Source organism: Chanos chanos, chromosome 9, assembly GCF_902362185.1.
Source record: "Chanos chanos chromosome 9, fChaCha1.1, whole genome shotgun sequence".
Classification (NCBI taxonomy): domain Eukaryota; kingdom Metazoa; phylum Chordata; class Actinopteri; order Gonorynchiformes; family Chanidae; genus Chanos; species Chanos chanos.
In genome coordinates this window covers 37858519-37879233 of record NC_044503.1, presented here as the reverse complement: position 1 = coordinate 37879233, position 20715 = coordinate 37858519, and the positions used below count along the sequence as shown (strand labels likewise).

At 40.6% G+C, this 20715-nt stretch overlaps 2 protein-coding genes across 2 annotated transcripts in view; both read left to right on the top strand.

Annotated features, from left to right (window-relative positions):
• Nucleotides 1-335: 335 nt before the first annotated feature.
• On the top strand, nt 336-2958 carry LOC115821752 (nuclear factor 7, brain-like). The gene is made up of 4 exons (XM_030785547.1): nt 336-803; nt 1099-1194; nt 1508-1738; nt 2491-2958. Exons 1-4 carry the CDS (start codon nt 336-338, stop codon nt 2956-2958), a joined length of 1263 nt encoding a protein of 420 aa, XP_030641407.1.
• Nucleotides 2959-9682: 6724 nt separating this feature from the next.
• Nucleotides 9683-20715, top strand: part of LOC115821751 (NACHT, LRR and PYD domains-containing protein 12-like) — a 16210-nt gene continuing 5177 nt past the window's right edge. Inside the window, exons 1-9 of the mRNA XM_030785546.1 lie at nt 9683-10965; nt 12073-12250; nt 12452-12631; nt 13768-13850; nt 13974-14046; nt 18873-19039; nt 19499-19672; nt 20026-20196; nt 20330-20376. Coding sequence (XP_030641406.1) covers nt 9683-10965; nt 12073-12250; nt 12452-12631; nt 13768-13850; nt 13974-14046; nt 18873-19039; nt 19499-19672; nt 20026-20196; nt 20330-20376 — 2356 coding nt within the window. The remainder of the gene's footprint in view (nt 10966-12072; nt 12251-12451; nt 12632-13767; nt 13851-13973; nt 14047-18872; nt 19040-19498; nt 19673-20025; nt 20197-20329; nt 20377-20715) is intronic.

Below are 20715 nucleotides of genomic sequence, written 5' to 3'. Positions count from 1 at the left end.
TTTTTCCCTTTCATGCTTGTGTTACATAATGACATCTAGAACCAGTGAGTCACCGTGAGTGTTCTCTGAAAAACCTGGAGCTGAAGTTCATAGGAATAGGTAATAATAATCTCCTTATGGGTGTCACACACAATCTATCTGTGAGTGTTGCAGTGGATGTAACCAGAATTAGAGAGTGACAGTCTCACATGACTGACTGTGTAATTTTTTGGGCACGAAACCAGACAAAACTAGTTTACAGTGTTAAGTGAGAGGACAAAAAAAAAAAACAAAAAAAAACGAAGACTCGCGTCTGGACGACGCGTTAACAGATTCGGGACTGCACAATAAGAGCGATGGCTACTCAACTCCTCGACCAGATCCAATGCTCGGTGTGTTTGTGTGAATTCACGGATCCCGTGTGTCTGCCGTGCGAACACATTTTTTGCCGACGGTGTATCACCGGCCACCTGCGCTCCGGACTGGGACAAAGCGCGGCGTGTCCCGAATGCAGGCTTACGTTCACCGAAAGCAACATCCAAACCAGCAGAGCGGTGAGAAACATGGTGGACGCCGCCAAAGCCCATTTAACGGAGCACCAGGCGCTGAAAATGAAGGCGGACGCCTTGGCGACAGAGCTAGAGGGTCAACATCTGGAAACACACAAGTTGGATTCGAAGACCGCAGAGTGCTCAAAACACCAGGAGAAACTCAGCTACTACTGTGAGACAGATCAGAGACTGATTTGCGGCAGCTGTAAAAAGGACAACCAGCATAAGAAACACAAAGTGAAGCCCATTAAAGACGTTGAGAAAACGAAAAAGGTACAGTATCGCAATCTGAGTATGATTTCACAAGAACCAAGACATGATCAAGCTCTGGAGTTTTGGGATGAGATTTTTCTGCCATGCAGTAGAGGAGACAGTACTTATGAGTTGATGGTATGTGCTATGGGATGATGAAAAGTGAGGGTGTGATATTTTTTTCCTAATCTTTGTATCAATAATAACATATTTTGCCTGAACACAGTGGTAGGTTGGAGGTTTTGCTGAGAAGAACATGAAAATAATTTTGCAGAACTTCATCTTCTCTACCTCAATATTTTGATTTTGCTCATAGAAAGATCTGTATGGACTGCTGGACTTCCTTTCCACAGAAAACACACAGCTGAATGATTTAATCCATAAACAAACAGAGGAGATTAAGAACATCAAGGTGAGATTAAACACTAGCTGTAACGGATTTGAAAACTAATATATTTTATACTTTAAGTGTAAAAACAACATTTTGGCCAATCTTTGCTTGTCCAACCTGAATCCACACGTTTACTTTTAAGTGTAAACGCTAAATGTCACTTCAGGATTCTGACTCTGAATTCTAGAACGTAGGAGACCCAACCAAGACGCTCTAGAGCAGAACATCTCCAGAACCATTCATGATCACTTAATCAAATATTAGTCCAGTTTCTAATCTTACTGGGGCATTCTTGGTTAGCCCTGTGATGATGACATGTGATATGTGTTCACAGGAGAGATCTGGCCTTGCCTCTGCTCAGATCTCTCTTCAGTTTGAGGAGCTGCACCAGTTCCTCAGGAGGAGGGAGATGGAGGTGAAAAACCAGCTGGAAAAGGAGGAGAAAGGTACAGTGAGAGTGGCAGAGGAGAAACTGTCTGTCGTGGAGGCTCTGCTGAGAGAGGGGAGGGAAAAACAGGAGATGATCCAGTCGGCCCTGGACAAGGATACGGATCGATTTGCACGGGTTTGAGCAGTTGGTCCCTTTTAATATTGAGAATGTGTCTGGTTTCTCATATGAAGGCTTACAGTGTGTGTGTGTGTGTGTGTGTGTGTGTATCTGTGTGCATGTGTGTGTGTGTGTGTGTGTGTTTTTATAGTGGTGGAGTGACTGTGGACAGTCTCTGGTGGATGAAATGAAACAGGGAAATGGTGAAAACCCATCCAGCATATTTCCTATTCATAAAACTAAGTGAGTTCTGGGATTGGTCATAATTCACAAGATTATCATTTAGAATTTTAGATTATGATTTTATAGATTAGTCATAATCTTTCAGAAATAAAACACGGTATAAAATAATAGACAATAAAATGCACAAACTGTCTAGACAAATGACCTGTTTTCCTTAAGGTTCGTGTCAAAAGTGAAGAACCTCAGGCCTACAGTAACCCCCAAGTCAGTCTCCCTGGGTCCTTATGAGAGTCACCTGCAGTTCTTTGTGTGGAAGGAGATGTTAGAAACCATTAAACCAGGATAGAGAGGTTTATCCCTTATTGATATTACACACACCTTTCCCTTATTTCTCCCTGTGGAAGATGCATTTTAACACAACATTACACAAAGCTCAGATCTTTTTCTTTTTTAAAGGAAAGCAAAAATCGTCAAATGAGAGAGTGACGATTTTGTTGTGTTGATGATGGTGGCGTATTGTTAGGATGATAGCATTTTAAAATCTGTGAATCTGTTCACTTTTAGCTCCTTATCATCATGCCATAAAGGAAAAGGACAGCTCCCATCTGAAGATCTCAGCCAACAGAGTGGGTCTGAAAAAGAGATCCAAAAAGGACAGATCTCTCTGCGTCAGTACCGAGGGCTCCTTCACGAGCGGACAGCATTACTGGGAAGTGGAAGTGGGAGAGAAACTGGACTGGGAAGTGGGTGTTGGCGTGTGCAAGAGTCACAATGTAACCAAAGATACAACACTGGCTCTCAGCTACTCCTCAGGTTACAGAATCAGCCAGCATCAGGATGAACAAGGCAGACCTGTGGATGTCAGAGTCAAGCCCAGAAAGGTTGGAGTGTACCTGGACTGTGAGAGAAATCAGGTGTCCTTTTACAACGCTGACAACATGACTCTGATTGGAGAATCAACCTGTCATTTTAATTTACCTCATTCTCTCTGTCTCTTCCCTGGAGCCTATCTGGAGGGGAAGAACAGTGATCCGCTGACACTGTGCTGGTACTGACCCGACTCAAATAAGGGAAATGCTCCAGATTTGGGCTTTTTTTTTGTCACTGGTCAGTGAGGGAAAGACAACGTCCACTGCAATACTGTGAGAGTTTAACTTTAACCAGCTCCTCTCAGATATAATGCATCTATCACATTCTGTAGATTCCTTTACAAAAAACAACAACAACTTGACTTTTCTAATTAAAAGACAAATGAATAATGATCAACACACGGTTACAGTTCACATTATCTTACTTGTTTGTTGATTGATTTTTCTTTACCATTATTTGAATCAAAGTTTGTTTCTCTCTCTCTCTCTCTCTGTCTATCTGTCTGTCTGTCAGGTTAGGTTATGACTGTGCAATCTCTGACTACATCCATTCATACTCACTGTGTTTGAAAGCAATCAGATATATTCAGTCAAGTGGTGGAAACCAAAGCAAATGTCATTCTTTTCTACTTTGTTTTCAGCTGTTCTGCTCTTTTTTGAATGAAATAAAGGCCTGAAATGGAAACTCTTACGGTGAGGGTTATTTGTGCAAAATCTTCAGGTTCAAAAGAAATGTGGTAAAAACCAACCTGGTGTCACAAAAAAAAGATGTCAGATGTTGACATTTAGAAAAGGTCGATATCCAATGTTTAATTCTGTTTCATAATCGTATGTGGCGTCTGTAAAACGATCATGTGTAAAAGTATCTGTGTTAGAGTGTACCACTTCCATGTCACTTTAATGAAGAGAGCTTTTAATGATGATCTCACATTATTAATCATTTCTAATTACATTACAAGATGTTTCATTCATATTCCATAACAATGTTTGGTATAGAAGGCTGCAGAAAGTAAAAATTCAAGAAGTAAAATATTATGTAATCCACTAAAGGTTTGTAAATGACTGGGCCAGGCCTGACGGGTGAAAAGGGGCAGACACCAGTGTCTTGAAACAAAAGGGCTGATTTGTTTTTTAAACTGGTTAAATAATATTACTGAGAAATGTGGTTATGAAATCAATGAAATCAGCCAATGAAAAAGGTAAATAATGAAAGTTACTCCAGCGCTATTCCACCAGAACAAATATAATGGAACAGAACAAATGAAGCATTATTATATTACAATAAGAATGTTCAAATATCATTTCAATATCGGTTATCAGCAGAACACTAACATGTTGGGGGCACCCTTACGAAGCCTCAGTCTGAGTATGCATATCTGTGTGTGTGTGTGTGTGTGTGTGGGTGTGTGTGTGTGTGTGTGTGCGTGTGTGTGTGTGTTTATACCAAACAGCTGGTGTATACTCTGGACACTTCACTGAAGGTTTCCTTATTTGCATGTCATTTTCTATTTGCCATCTAATCCCAGAACCTGATCAGGCCAAAGAAAACCCTGGCCTGCGTTATGCAACAAGGCTTAAAATAAGCTTCTCACAACAACTGCACTTTTATTACTTCACCAGTGGCATAAATAATGGAGCTTTAGTAAAGTTCCCAGTAAATCTATTACAGTTGACTTGATCCACTGAACATCATTAATCTAAATCTCTTCAGATTGTAACCTCTTTAAGTGAGAGGGTCCTAAATAAACATTTTGAAATGTATATTAGTAACCATCATGCAAACAATCAACAGGAACATCAGCATCAAACTAAGCAGAAATTTTAATTACTATTACATATATGAAAAATCTGTGCAATGACCAGGCTCAAAAGTTACTTAACTGATGTATAAAACATCTATAATAACAAGTTTAAAAGGTGTTAACTGATGTATAAAACATTTAGAATAACAAGTTTAAAAGGACCTGACTGATGTGTAAAACATTTAGAATAACACGTTTAAAAGGACCTGACTGATGTGTAAAACATTTATAATAAAAAGTTTAAAAGGACTTGACTGATGTATAAAACATTTATAATAACAAGTGGTGAACACTGCAAGTGGCTTCAACTGCATTTACATGTTCAGGATCTTCAAGAGCTCATCTTTTTACTTCACAGTTTTTTAAAACTTTATTTTTCTCTGCACGAAATTAAAAGCCAGTCCTTCTCACCCCAGAAACTTTCCATATTTACATATTGCGATTACGCTGCCTGATGTTGTGACGTAGCGTGTTGTTCACTTATAACTGTATATTCCACATTGTAGGCTATCCGGTGTTTTCCGGGATTTCAGACTACTCACTTTAAACAATGTTAAACCTTTATTTTATTTCCTCAAGAACAGCCGAACCGGTAGAGACGATATAGGATATATCCGGGGTGCATATTTCATACTACGCGCAGAATTACTTCGACTCTGGCCTTCCATCCTGCCTAAGTGACAAACAGTACAATTTCAGACGGTACTACAGTACCTAAAAGTCCGCCAAAGTCCTTGATTCGCAGTACGTCTAACCAAAGTACTTCTATCTAATATCAATGGAACACCTGCCTCCTTCAGATATATTATTTGCAGAAAGAGAGGTTTTCATTCAGAAATAAAGTGGAGAGGACCTTTGTCTTAGCGGCGATATTAGGCCTATTTATAAATGTGTGCCCCGTTTGTCCGGTTATCCGCCGAGACGGAATTCGTATTGGGCCTAAGTGATCAGGGCAGTGCTTTCTGGGAGTCTGAGAGAGAAAACGAAAGTAAACGTTGCTCTGTTCCCAGCGCCATTTACGACAGAAAATTAACTTCGTGTGAAATGACATTTATGTAGTGCAGCGTTGTGAAGTATTGCGGTAAGTGTTTAAAAATTGTTGTGTTACGTCCAGATTACTGTAGTGATTTGCTTTGTTCCTAAAACAATGGTAACAGCATGATCTACTAAATCGTATGAGGTCAACCGATCAAAACTTCGGTTGAAACGCGGAACATATGAATATGCTTTGAGTGCCCAAACACATTCAATCGCTTAAAATATTAAAGCTGATCATTTTTTTAATAAATATTGAAACTGACGTTTTGTGCCGTTCTTGTCCACAGACAAAGCCATTAAAGCGATGTTATTTGAGCTCAGTTAACTGATTCAGAGGTTAACACTTAATGTAGCGTAGACTGTGTACCGTCACATAATTCCAAAGACACTCACACATCAGCATTATAGGAAACATTTAAAACGTGTTCAAGAAGCATTTTATTATTTTAATAAGCTTCAGTAACCTGTACATTGGTATTTGCACAGATTATCATTAAACTGCGCAGCGTTTGCACTCGTTAAATCAAGACATAAAATTCACTTCCGTCTTCCTCCTTGTGAAATCCTGCGGACACTGACCAGCAGGTGGCGACAGTGTAACAGAGTTCAGATAAACATCATCTTTTCAACATCTGATTGCGAGATCTGTTTGCAAATCAAAACATATGATTGTGTACTTAAACTGCAGTGTGTGTGTGTATGTGTGTACCTTGTAACATATGACTGTGTATAGAAACTCTAGTGTTTGTGGGTTTGTGTGTGTGTACCTTAAACATATTATTGTGTATATGAATTGTAGTGTGTGTGTGTGTGTCCACAGGACCAAAACAGTTGCACTGTCTGAACAAGTCTCACTGGACATTGTGAGAATGGAGAAAACTAAAAGGATTGACTGTAGGGACAGAGAGGAGAAGAACACTGTCTGTAGAATGAGTCAGTCTGGACAGTGTGAGGAGGAGGATCCTGTTGACTACAGGACACAGAGACCAGGATCTCCAGTACCCAGCTGTGTGTCTATGAAGAGTGATAGATCCATGGGTCACCCTCTAAACTTCAGCAGAGAACCAGTCCCCTCTGAGTCACAGTGAGTGACTGTATTTATACCGTATTAACTATATGTATAATATAAACTGATATTAACACTGTGTATAATATATTCATACTGATAATGTCAGTGTGTATAAACACAGCTAAAGAGAGATCACACAGGTTACAGTGAGATGTGTGGATATTTTCATTCAGATATTTGGAATCAAAGAGAGTGAAACTAAAACACAGACAAAATGCTGTTCATATGTTGTAGTTCTTGGCTGTTATGAAACCAAACACTGATATGATTCAATGAAGTGGTCACCAAACAACAGGAAATGTCACACACTGATTCAGTCACTTTACCTGTAAACTCTTCAATGATTTTCAGATGATTTTTCAGCAGATGATTCCTTATTGTCACTCTGTCACATTGACCAGTGTTTATGACATATGATATGCTGTATATTATACACTGACTTACCTGCTCAATTCTCCCAGACCTCAGTACACACTCAGTACACACCATTCAAATCATTCTCATCCAACAAGGACACAGTTCACACTGCAAGGACACCCATTAAAAACAGGGCCGGCCAAAGCCTTTATGGGGCCCTGAGCAGAATTTGACTGGGGCCCTCCACCGCCTCGGCGCCGCCAATACTAATGACTATTGTCAATGTTTGATCATTCACACACCTACTGTCAGTCTAACACACCCATTATCAGTTTTATTAGTGGTAGCTGTGTTGCTTACATCATACCAACAGTGGTCTGGTGTTCATTTGCACTTTAATATTCAAAGTGATACAGTACTAAAAGGCATACTGAATGTTTTGTACTGAAAAGTAACAAAAATAAACCAGCAGAAAACGCATTTACTGTAAACAAGCAAGCACTTTAACTGGTTTGGGTTTAAAAAAATTTTGCAGTGTGAAAAAGTGTAGAACATACGATGGAGTATTAGGGCCACACTGAGGGAAAACAAATTCTCAGATTTTGAGAAGAAGGTCGTAATATTACGAGATTAAAGTCGTAACTGAGGAAAAAATCATAGTATTATGAGAATAAAATCATAAAAGTTTTAGGAAGATGCATAACCAGTAAACGGGCGAGAGGACAGTCAGTGACAGCCTGAGCTGTTCATCACAGTGACTGACACACACATGAGTCAACAGGTCACTTTAATTAATCATCTTATTTTAACACAGGCGGCAGGCTGCTCTTCTGATGTCTTCCCCCTAAAATAACACTTTATTTATTCTTTATTCTCCTAACATTACGACTTTACTCTGGAAGTCTCAGAACTCTCTTTGTCCCTCAGTGTGGCCCTAATACTCTGTCGTAAGAACAACAATCACCACCAGTTAATATCAAATAACTTTGATAAACAGAGGGATATGTCCTTTTTATGACAATATTACTTTTTTGCTGCTTTTTTAATCGACGCAGAGGACAGCACTGTAACCTAACGTTAGTCTGACTGACTGTGTTTGTATCAAAATGCAGTTAATGTCAGTTACAGTGTGTATGCACATGAACATAACACCAGCTCTGACAGAGGCAGCAGTAACTGACTAAACCAGTAGTATTATCTCACCAGCCCGTTAACATAATAATGTGTTTTTATATGATCACCACAATATAATATATCACAACTAAATAAATAAATAAATGAATAAATACATTCAAGGTCCCTCGTGAGACATTTTAAGCGCTCTTGGGGGCCCTCTGGTGGCCACAGTGGCCCTAAGCAGCTGCTTAGTTCGCTTATGCATGTAAATGCAGGAAGGAGCGCTCTCTTAAAGTAACGGTACACAATTTACCAAAAAACGGATGAAATGGTCTATTCTAGACACAGTTTAATTTTGTTAACTACGTTTAATATTGTAACGTATTTACACATTATAATTTGTTAACCTTTAATATCCTAGAATCCAAAGGTTACAACTCAAACTTCAAAATCTTCAAGGAACAATATAAGAAAACTATGAAAAAAATAACAGGCTAGTCCTTGTCTCATACAAGAGACATGTACATGCAGTTTGTTTGTCCTGTTTGGTTTCCATTAGTGAAACTCTCTCATTCCCCTCTGTTCAATCAGCTCCACTCTCTGAATGATTAAACACTGTGTAGTGGGAATTCTTCACCGGCTGTCAATAATTATTGTTACACTTCGTCACTATCATCCTAATATGAGCCCTAAACTCAACTACAAGGCTGATGAGAAGGGTTCAGCCTGCCAGCCTTGATGGATGTATCTGTCAAGTATGGAAACTCAGGTCTGATCTAGGATCAGTCCAGGTGTGGCCTGTGTCAGCAGGGTCTGAGAGATATTTTTTTTTTCTGAACTTCTGCTCTTCTCCATTTCTCTCTCTCTCTCTCTCTCTCTCTCTCTCTGCAGTGTGGAGACAGAACTAACTGAGGATCTGTCTGGATGTTGCCAAAATGTCCAGCACAACACGTCCATGTCTAAGTCAGATGATGTCCTGCTGAGAATCATTGAGGGTCATAAAACCACCCTGAAAAAGAAGTATGAGTGCTTATATGAAGGTGTCGCACTGAAAGAAAACCAAACCCTCCTCAACAGCATTTACACAGAGCTCTACATCACAGAGGGAGAGAGTGAAGGAGTGAATGAGAAACATGAGGTTTTACAGATTGAAACAGCATCCAGGAAATGGGTTTCTCAAGACAAACCAATCAGCTGCAATGACATCTTCAAACCCTTGTCAACCAACAGAACTAAAGAGCAGAAAAAAGCCTTGTCTCGTCAAGAACCTGGAAGGGACAGACAGAAGCCAGAAATCAGAACTGTACTCACCAAGGGCATTGCTGGAATTGGAAAAACAGTCTCTGTGCAGAAGTTCATTCTGGACTGGGCAGAAGGAAGGACCAATCAGGACATTGATTTCATGTTGGTTCTTCCTTTTAGAGAACTGAACTTGGTTAAAGATGAACAGTTCAGTCTTCATGGACTCCTGCTAGAGTTTCACCCAGAACTGAAAGACTTGGATCCAAAGAAATATAATGACTGTAAAATGCTGTTCATCTTTGATGGTTTTGACGAGAGTCGACTTCAGTTGGATTTTTCTAAGAGTGATGTGACCAAAACATCATCAGTGAATATGCTGATATCAAACCTCATCAGAGGAAATCTTCTTCCCTCTGCACTCATCTGGATAACCTCCAGACCAGCAGCAGCCAGTCAGATCCCCTCTCAGTTCATCAGTCGTGTGACAGAAGTCCAAGGATTCAGTGATTCACAGAAAGAGGAATACTTCAGAAAAAGAGTCAGTAATAAGAGTCAAGCCAACAGAATCATCTCACACATCAAGACATCAGTGAGTCTCCACATCATGTGTCACATTCCAGTGTTCTGTTGGATTTCAGCCACTGTGCTTCAGGAAATGCTGCGTCAAGACAATGTAAAAGAGATCCCTAAAACTCTGACTGAGATGTACACACACTTCCTGCTCATTCAGACTAAAGTGAAGAAGCAGAAATATGAGGATAAAATTGAGACAGACTCAAAGATTCTTCTGGAATCAAGCAAGGAGATCTTTCTGAAACTTGCTAAACTGGCTTTTAATCAGTTGCTGAGGGGCAATGTCATGTTTTATGAAGAGGATCTGAGAGAATGTGGCATTGATGTGAGTGAGGCCACAGTGTACTCTGGGATTTGTACTGAGATCTTTAAGGAGGAATCTGTGCTTCGTCAGAAGAAGGTCTACTGCTTTGTGCATCTGAGTGTTCAAGAGTTCTTTGCTGCTCTCTATGTGTTTTACTGCTACGTAAACAAGAACATGGAGGCACTGGAGTATTTTCTGAAGGAAAACACGAGACCTTTGCCAGACAATGTTCCCTTGGATGAGTTGCTGAAGAAAGCTGTAGATAAATCTTTGGAGAGTAAGGATGGACGTCTCGATCTGTTTGTCCGCTTCCTCCATGGCATCTCACTGGAGTCCAACCAGAAACTCCTACAAGGCCTGCTGACACACACACAGAACAACCAGCGGAGCATCAAGAAAATAAGCCGTTACATTAAAGAGTTAAATAAAGATGGTGTCCCACCTGAGAGATGGATCAATCTACTGCACTGCCTGACTGAAATGAATGATCACTCTCTCCATGAAGAAATTCAAGCTTTTGTCAAGTCTGAAAATTACACAACTGAACTCTCACTTGCACACTGCACAGCACTGGCCTACATGATTCTGATGTCAGAGGAGGAGCTGGATGAGTTTGACCTGAAGAAATACAAGACATCAGATGAGGGTCGTAGGAGACTGCTCCCAGCTGTGAGGTGCTGCAGAAAAGCTCTGTGAGTTTTCAGTTTCACTTCATAACACTGAGTCTTTAGAAGCTTTATTTGGAGGGGAATTGGTGGGAATTCCCTGGTCATATTTTGGCATGTCTTTGGACAATACATATAAAGTAACTGACTTCGGAATTGACTTCAGTCATTTTCTCTATTCAGTAATTTCCATAATTTTCAGAACCTCTGCAATGTGTAGTCAAAGCTGATGCGTTTAGACAGACACAGAGTTCAGACACTTCTATTAGAGACATTAACAGCAGTGTCTGAACATTGGCTCTCCGTCTGTCTGTCTCTCTCTCTCTGGTTGGATGCTGGGTGTGTGAGAGCATGTTCTCAGTGAAAGGACTGGGGAAAAAGGCTGTTCCCTTGAATTCTGTTTGTATCTCTTTCTCCTTTTTCCTTCTACTCATCATTTTTTAACACTGGGTGAAAAATATATAGTATTGTACATATTTCAGATGCCTCCTGTGCAATGCTGTGTTTATAGGGCAGCTACAAATGTAATGTCAATATCTGAATGTGGAGGATGGTTATAACATCAAACTTTCTCTAAAACAACTATAGGAGCCTAATGCCATATGCCTATGAAATGTTTGTTTTGTGTTTGTATTTGTGCATCAGCTTGTGGGTTTACGGTTGTCATGCATGTCAGGTGGGTGTAGGTGTAGGTAGTGTTTGAAAGAATGAGGGAACATATTCACCTGTTCACCGGTATGACAGCATGGAGAGGGGAGGAGTAGGGAGTGTATATTTTTTGTTGACCCACTTACTGTTTTGGATGCTCATGGTTTTTCCTTTGCTTTGCTTTACCTTGCTATGCTAGTGTACAGGTTCGACGTCTGAAATAGTCTTGTTTTGATCTGTGGTAATAAACGATCGAACGTAAATGCCTGGAAGCTGGATTTTTATTGTTTGTAGCGAGTCAGTGGTGCAGAACTCCTCTCAGTTACTTTTTAGTTTGTTCATAGTCACTATAACAACCATTTGTCTGGATTAACATTTTTTATTATGTTATGATAAAATGTCACCAAAGTCCAGCTCTATGAGTGATTTACAGGATCATTTTATTCTTTAAAAAGTCAGTGTTTTGTTTTCCTTCTCCCTGTGTAGACTCAGAGACTATAACCTCACTCAGCAGTCCTGTGAAACTATCGCCTCAGCTCTGAAGTCAGTGAACTGCCCCCTGAGAGAACTGGACCTGAGAAGCACTGGTCTTCAGGATTCAGGAGTGATGATGCTCTGTGCCGCACTAAAGAATCCAAACTGTCAACTGGAAATACTGAGGTCAGTAATTCTGAATGGAGCAACTTGTTGATAAGTTTTACAGTCATTTAATTAAATAGTTAACATTTTTTTCCAGTCATTCAATTCATATAAATAGTAAATAGTTTTTCCAGTCATTCAATTCATGCAAATAAAATAATAAATAGTGTATGAATCAGCAATAAAATAAGCACATCAAATCACATTATCTGACTTGATGAAAAAGATCAAAGCTGGGTCTGATGACAATAGTAAGCTTGTCTCCCAGCAGTACAGGCTGTATGGTGTTGAATGCACTGGAGAAGTCAAAGAACATGACTCTCACAGTGCTCCCAGCCTTGTCCAGATGAGAGCAGGCTCGGTGCAGCAGGTATATGATGGCATCCTCCACTCCGACGTGTTCCTGGTAAACAAACTGCAGGGGGTTTAGTGCTGGTCTGACCAGGGGTTTAAGGTGGGAGAGGACCAGCCTCTCCAGGGACCAGGCCTGACGTTTCCCAGAGTGTGGGGACCCTTCCCAGTCCCAGGCTCAGATTAAAGATGTTTTGGAAGACACCACAGAACTGTTCAGCACATCCCTTCAGCACCTCTGTGCTCACGCCGTCAGGGGCTTGCAGCTTTGCTTGAGTGGAGTTTTTCCAGTTGTCTTCTGACTTTTCAGTTGTCAGTTGTGATGGTTGGGGGGAGTGATGAGGGGGGAGGAGCAGGAGGGACCTGAGAAGGGCTGGAGGGGGACTGCATGGTGATTTGGGAGGTGTGAATGGTTGAGGGGCTGGGGGGTGAGTGGACAAGGGCTCCAGTGTGAAACCTGTTGAAAAACAGGTTTAACTCATTGGCCCTGGTCATGCTGTCCTCTCTCATACGGCTGCTGGTCTGACTGTAGCCGGTGATTCTCCTCATACTGTTCCACATTTCCCTTGTGTTATTCTGTTACAGCCTGTCCTCCATCCTCCTCCTGTAGGCGTCCTTGCCCTCCTTGATCTTAACACTCAGTGCTTTCTGGACCCTCTTCATCTCCTCCTTGTCCCCAGCCCTGAAGGCCCTTTTTTTATCATTAAGGAGGGCCTTTATGTCTCTGGTGATCCAGGGTTTGTTATTGGGGAAACACTGTACTGTGTGGGTGGGGTTGACATTGTCCACACAGACGTTAATGTAACCCGTAATACATTGTGTTAACCCCTCTATGTCCTCACCATGCGGCTCGCTGAGAACCTCCCAGTCCGTAGCCTCAAAACAGCCCCTCAGAGCCTCAACTGCATCCTGCCACCATCTCCTGACTGTCTTGGTGGTTACAGGTTGCTGCTGGACAAGAGACTTATACTGGGGTGAGAGGTGGACCAGGTCCTGATTCCATCTGCCTAGTGGGGGGAGGGCTGTAGAGCTATATGTGTCTTTAATGTTAGCATATAGTAAATCCAGGGTTTTATTGTCTCTGGTTGGACAGTCAACAAACTGGGTGAAGTTTGTCATAATAGAGGAGAGCGTCACGTGGTTGAAGTCCCCAGAAATCGTGATGACAGCCCTGGGGTGCTGTGACTGAAGCTCCGCTGTGACCGAGAGTATGACGTCACCCGCTGTGTTCGCGTCGGCGGATGGCGGAACATAAACAGTGATCATTATAACTGGTGAGAATTCCCTGGGCAAATAATAGGGACGTAGGCTCAGCGCTAAAAGTTCAATGTCCGGGCTGCAGACTTTATCCTTGACAGTCATGTGCCCTGGATAACACCATCTGTTGTTAACGTTAGCGAACCCCCTCCTTTCCTCTTAGCGCTCTTCTTTCGCTCTCTGTCTGCCCGTATCGTCTGGAAGCCGGTGACGGTAGAGTTGTAGTCCGGGATGTCTTCGCTGTGTGTGTTACTTAGGGACAACAGAGCAATATCCCATGGTTTTTTTGTGGTCCTTTATGTGATTATATCCATATATGTCAGGTGAGTGAATGAACTCTGAAACACAATAAAACATTTGAGAAATGGCGGAAGAACAGACACACACTGACCAGTCTAATGTGAACAGTGTTAAAAAGAATGAGTGGATGATGCCATTGCAAATAAATGGAGTTTTAATTCCAGTCAAGCTGGACACTGGGACAAAGGGCAGTTTGATTAGTGAGAGTGATATCAGAGCAGTGAAAATAAAGCCTCACATTCACGGGAAGGCTGTACAGCTCAAGGCCTACAGTGGACAACACATGGAAACTAAGGGCACATACAGACTCAGAGTTAAAGTAAAGGAGAGAGATCACCTTATGTTTGTTGTGATGTCAGATGGGCGTGACTGACTTTTGGGTGATGAGACTTGTGAGGACTTAGACCCAGTTAAAAGGGTTTACTGTATCAACAGCTCCAATGATCAGAGTCATAGTGTAGATGTAATTGTGCAGAGATTTCCAGATGTCTTTAAAGGGTTTGGTACTCTAGCATTCACATATAAGATATGATTGAAGGACGACATGCAGCCAGTAGTCCATGCTCCCAGGAGGGTCCCAGAGCCACTTTGAGATTGTGTAAAGAAAGAGTTAGACAGAATGGTGTCTTTAGGAGTGATAAAGAAAGTGGAATGGGTGAATTCAATGGTCTGTGTCAAAAAAGCAAATGGTGATTTGCACATGTGCATGAACCCAAAAGATTTAAATGTAAATATCAAACCTAATGCAAACATGATCAAATTCCTACAAGGGAAGAACACAAAGTACAGCACAAAGTAGTTTACATTCAACACTATGTTTGGGCGTTTTTTGTTTTGGTAGGGACTGCCATTTGGAATTTCCTCCGCTCCTGAAATATTTCACTGTGCCATGGGACATATTGTTGAGTGTATAGACAGTGTGTGTGTTTATATAGACAACATTGTGTTATGCGGTGTGTGTTTATGCAGACAACATTGATCATCCTCATTGCATGTAATACAGACTTTTTGGTGACAAGCTTTCAGGAGATGGTGTTAAGCTGGACAAGAACAGGGTGCAAAAGATCCTCAACACGCCCAGACCCACTGACAAAAAGTCTGTAGTACATGCAATGGGGATGATCAATTTCAGAAAATTCAGACTGAACCTGTCTTCACAAACCGTTTACCTGAGAGAACTGTTACAGCATACAAGTGAATTCAAGTGGACTGAGAATCATGAACAAGAATGGGAGAGACTGAAAATCAGTCTAACTACAGAGTCAATACTCAGCTTCTCTGACTCAAAGAAACCAACCAAGATATCCACTGATCCACTGACGGTTGTCACATATGCCTCAAGGACGATGACTCAGACTGAGAGAGAATGTCTAGGGTTAGTGAATGGGCTTGAGAAAGTCCACAGCTACGTTTACGGATCAAATCAAAAGTGATTGTGAATGGAACTGCAAAAGACAAAGTTCTGCAAAGAGTCCTAACAAATCTTAAGAAGAACTTTGCAGAACACTACAACTTTTAACATGTAAGTTCAAGTCTGCTGTACGATCAGTCAAACGGCAGAGCCAAGAAAGGAGTTCATATTGTCAAACAGCTGCTTAAGGAGGTGACAGACAGTAAATCAGATCTTTCTTTAGCTCTGTTAAGTTACCGGGCTTCACCTATGGAACCTGGTGTGTCTCCCGCTGAACTTTTTTGAGTCACAAATTATGCATCATGCTTCAAAAGAAAAAAAAATCGAGCCCTTGAAAAAGAGGCAAAAAGCAAATGATGACTTTCAGTGCATGACACTGTGAGAGTTGAAGATTCAAACACCTGGAAGAAGAAAGACACTGTTCTAAAGGAAGTGGGTCCAAGATCTTAAACAGTCAGGACAGAGGATGGACAAACCCTTAGGAGGAATCGTCAGTCTCTTCTGAAAACGAGAGAGACTCTGCAGGAGCAGACTAATGGAGGAGATACAGTCTGTGATTCATCATCTGATCCAGTTTACAATGTTACATCAGAACCAGCACCACTGCAAGACAATGCTGCTCCAGCTGAACAAACATACTAACCTGTGCTGAGAAGGTCCACACATACTGTCAAACCACCTGACAGACTGAATCTGTAAAAGAAAAGAGAAAAAAAATCATGAAACAAGACATTGACATTGTCCATCTGAAATGGAATTTGAGATGAATAGCTGGACTGACACTTAACATTTAAAAAAAGAGAGAGAAATGCACTTATGTTTGTTTCTTTTGGACATTTCTTTGGACTTCATTTCAGTTTAATTGTATGCAAGGGTTTTGTGGGAGAGAATTCTCAGCCTGGGCCAGATATGAACGAGAATCCAGCCACACTGTTCATCTTCTTAAAAAAAGACAGTCAAAGTTTTCAGAGTCTGATGCAGTACACGTTTATTGCATAAACTCAAAGCAGCATACAACAAACAGAGCCGGTCCTGGGAGTGACTAACTAACCGGTACACATCACCTATAGTTATACAAAAGTCATATCAGGGATTATCCAATGATTGTCAAGACAGTCATTAGAGGACTTCCCATCTTCTTTGCCTATCTTGCTAGACACCGTCATTTCCTAATGATGTAATCAGGAACTGACGTCTTGACCCAGGCCAAACTCAAAAATAAGTGAGAATACTGTCTTACATCAGCACCTGCATTGATAAATGAACAAAAATGAATGAGAATTTGTTAGAGAATACAAAGAGCAAATGAGAGCACTCTTTCATCTTATCATAGTGCCCTTGGCTACATTCCAACACAGTCAGACTTCTCATCTTCTCCAAAAAAGGCTCACACCATGTAACCTTGAATGTTTGACCATCAGCACTCTCTGCACAGAGACAAACTCAGTGACCTTTCTATTCCTCCATTTACAGATCACATCTTTATAAAAGAGTTTCATACATTTACTTTAATATAAATGATTATATTGTTATAAATTCTTAATACAAAATAATTATTGAAAAAATGATTGTCGATTAACTCACACAAAATGATTGCATAACTGTTACGATGTTTTCATAAACCAAAGAAACATTTTACTTCCCCAACAGTTTATTCTTGCACACTTTAATTTTATTATATATAACTTGCTCTCAAGCCTCAAAGGAAAGGGGATGTAGTGATATAAAATTACCCAGTTGTGTAGTGACGTGCCAGACCCACTAGATGGCGGTATGCTGTGATTTAGAATACCCGAGTGACGTTTTGAGTGGCTACTTTACGACGCTTTGATTAGTAGAGCGAGAGTTTAACTGAAATGTAAAGAGCGGTAACCTCGTGTCACGAGCCTGTAATAAAAACAGTGATTAATTAAAACGGTTCATTCATTTAACGATAATGAACATCGCAGTGACCGACGTGCATTGAATGTGTCGGAAATCTGGGATTTTTCGGATACCTGTCTCGTTTGCGCTTCTATAAAGTAAGTTTCTTGCTTCTTTTATGTCCGAGGAATGTTAGTTATGGGAAAGCAAAAAAACTGTCTCTCTCTCTCTGTGGACTTGCACTCGAAGTCCAGTCACTGGGAAAAAAAAAATATCTGTGTAATTATTTTTACCTCAACATTTCTAACACACTAACCTGAATGTATGTGGTTGTTTTTTCATCGTACAAGCAGAACCCAGTTTGAAAGGTTATGAATCCACCACAGTAGGGCTTTCTGCAGATCAGTGTGATCAGTTTGAACCGGCGAGAGAAGCTGGCAGATCTCGGCTCTTTTTGCTGTATTCATTATTGGGGTCATTACCTGTCTAAGAGATTTTACCTGCACACCTGATCAATCTATCATTATATAAGCAGAATCTATGAAATTTCATAGAGGACTTTGCAGTCGGTTTCTTTGGCTATTTTAAGCCGTCGTTTTTTAAGCAACCGAAGTCAGTGGGAAACCGAGAGACTTGCTAACGGCCGGAGAGCGAGGGGTGAATTTTCTGAGGTAAAATTTGAGAGAGACGGACGAGCGTCGAGTGTCTGGGAAATGTCGGATTCTCTGTGTCTTTCTTCTTTACCTTCGTGTACAAAGTAAGTGTCGTGTTCTTTTTAAATACCTGTGGAAAACCGCCAGTGAAATGTTTAGTGTATTTATTCAGACGGGTTTTGAATGAATAAGAAATTGTAATTAGTCTCTGAATACCGTTATTTACACGCGCTGTTAGCCTCAGTGCAGTGGCGACGGTCACAGAGTTGAAAAGTTTCTCTTCGATTTGACGGCAAGTAATTCAACATTTAGAATAACATTTTCAACGGTTAATGAAAATGCCTTAATTTTTACGTGGTAAATTTGAGTTTCTTCTTGTATAAATAACCATACTTGTCATCAGATTCACCAACTGTGCTTTTGATCTTTACATGACTAATGAGTTGGCCAGTAAACAGGGTGTCTGTCTCGCTTTTGTTCTGTGTGGAATATGGCTGGTCCTTTTAATATGAACTTGACTGACAGTTTTATAAGTGTTGTCCTTTTTGATAGCATATTTCTTATTTAAATTTTCATTAGTCTCTCCAGTTTAACATGTACAGTTAATTACAATTTACACTCATCCCAAAAATATCACACTGTGTGTTTAAGCAATTTAAGCAAATTTTTCACAACATTTAACACCTTTTTGTCAAATTCTATGAGTACAGTTTTTAATTCTTAAATGAGTGAATGCTTGTGTTCTCTGTCTTTCTCTCTCTCTCTCTCTCTCTCTCTCTCTCTCTCTCTCTCTCTCTCTCTCCAGACTTGCTGGTTGTAAACTCACTGAACAGTCCTGTTCATCTATAACCTCAGTTCTACAGTCAGTAAACTGCCCCCTGAGAGAACTGGACCTGAGTAACAATGACCTTCAGGATTCAGGAGTGAAGTTTCTCTGTGTGGGACTGAAGAATCCACACTGTAAACTGGAGATACTGAGGTCAGTATTAGTCAGGAACTGAAAAATGGCAGGTTATCCACTCTCAGGGCAGTTATACAGCCCCACTATTGAGTCTCTTCTGTGGAAACTGAGATGGGACTTTATGGGGTTTCCAGTAGCAGGAGACTATTGCACACCTGTCTGGCCATGAAGGGGATTTTTTTCTTGTCTGATATGAGGATTAAGTCGGGGGGTGTCGTCCTGTTTTGTTTGTTGTAAACCTGTGGGCATGTAAAGCCATTTGTGACTGTAAACAGTGATATCGGGCTTTAAATAAAATGAAAACTTGAAACTCAACGTGTTTAATGAGCAGACACTGATGATGTGACAGTGTTTATTGCAAGCCAGGAAGTTGTTCTGACTCTTAACAGGAGCTTGATCTCATGTGGAAAATTCTGTTCAGCTAAAACTTGTTGGGATAAAACTTGTTTCTCTCTCTCTCTCTCTCTCTCTCTCCAGACTTGCTCTCTGTAAACTCACTGAACAGTCCTGTTCATCTGTAGCCTCAGTTCTACAGTCAGTAAACTGTCCCCTGAGAGAATTGGACCTGAGTAACAATGACCTTCAGGATTCAGGAGTGAACTTTCTCTGTGTGGGACTGAAGAATCCATACTGTAAAGTGGAGATACTGAGGTCAGTATTAGCCAGGAATGTAAATGCAGTGTTTAAAATGACTATGCTCACATTAAAATGAGACCAGGTTGATGTATAGTGTGGTTATTAAAGTACTGCTGTGTGTGAAACATACTGATCATAAAAGTAGATGAATTTCCCCCAGTGTCTGTACAGCTAATGTTAGTAACTGGTCTGTGAGTTTAGTTAATGTGATAGTTTAACAAAGTCAACATTTATGGTAAAACAGAGTGGAACCTTTACAATGAATCACACTTCACAAACCAGATGACGAGTTGATATTCTCTGTCTGTATGTATGTTTATTTCTCTCTCTCTCTCTCTCTCTCTCTCTCTCTCTCTGTCTGTCTGTAGGTTGTCTGGTTGTTTAGTGACAGATGAAGGTTGTTCTTCTCTGGCTTCAGCTCTGAGTTCAAACCCCTCACACCTGAGAGAACTGGATCTGAGCTACAATCACCCAGGAGACTCAGGAGTGAAGCGTCTCTCCACACAGATGAATCAACACTGTCGACTTAAGTCAGTACAGTGTGTGTGTCTGTGTGTGTGTGTGTGTGTCTGTGTGTGTGTCTGTGTGTGTGTCTGTGTGTGTGTGTGTGTGTCAGTGTGTGTGTGTGTTTATATGTGAGACTCATCCACTGTCTGTTGTGTGTTTTTGTAGTGTGGACCATGGAGGAGCATTCATGATCAAACCAGGATTAAGAAAATGTGAGTACACACACACACACACACACACACACACACAGACTGAGTTTGGTTCACTCATGGAAAAGAGACCATTTATCTAAATTCTTAGAAAAAAATCTTTTATCTTTTATCCATTTAATGAAAAAAGAGAGATAATAATATAATATGGGATAAAATATGACTTTTATTTCATTTTTAAATTTTTTTATATAATTTCTTTGTGCATGAACTAAAGAAAGACAGAAAGTGAGTGAATAAAATAAATAAAGTGGAAAACTGGTCAGAAACGGGTTCAGGTCACGAGAGGGAAACACACAGGGTCAAGGGTCAAACAACAGTAACACACACATCAACAATAAC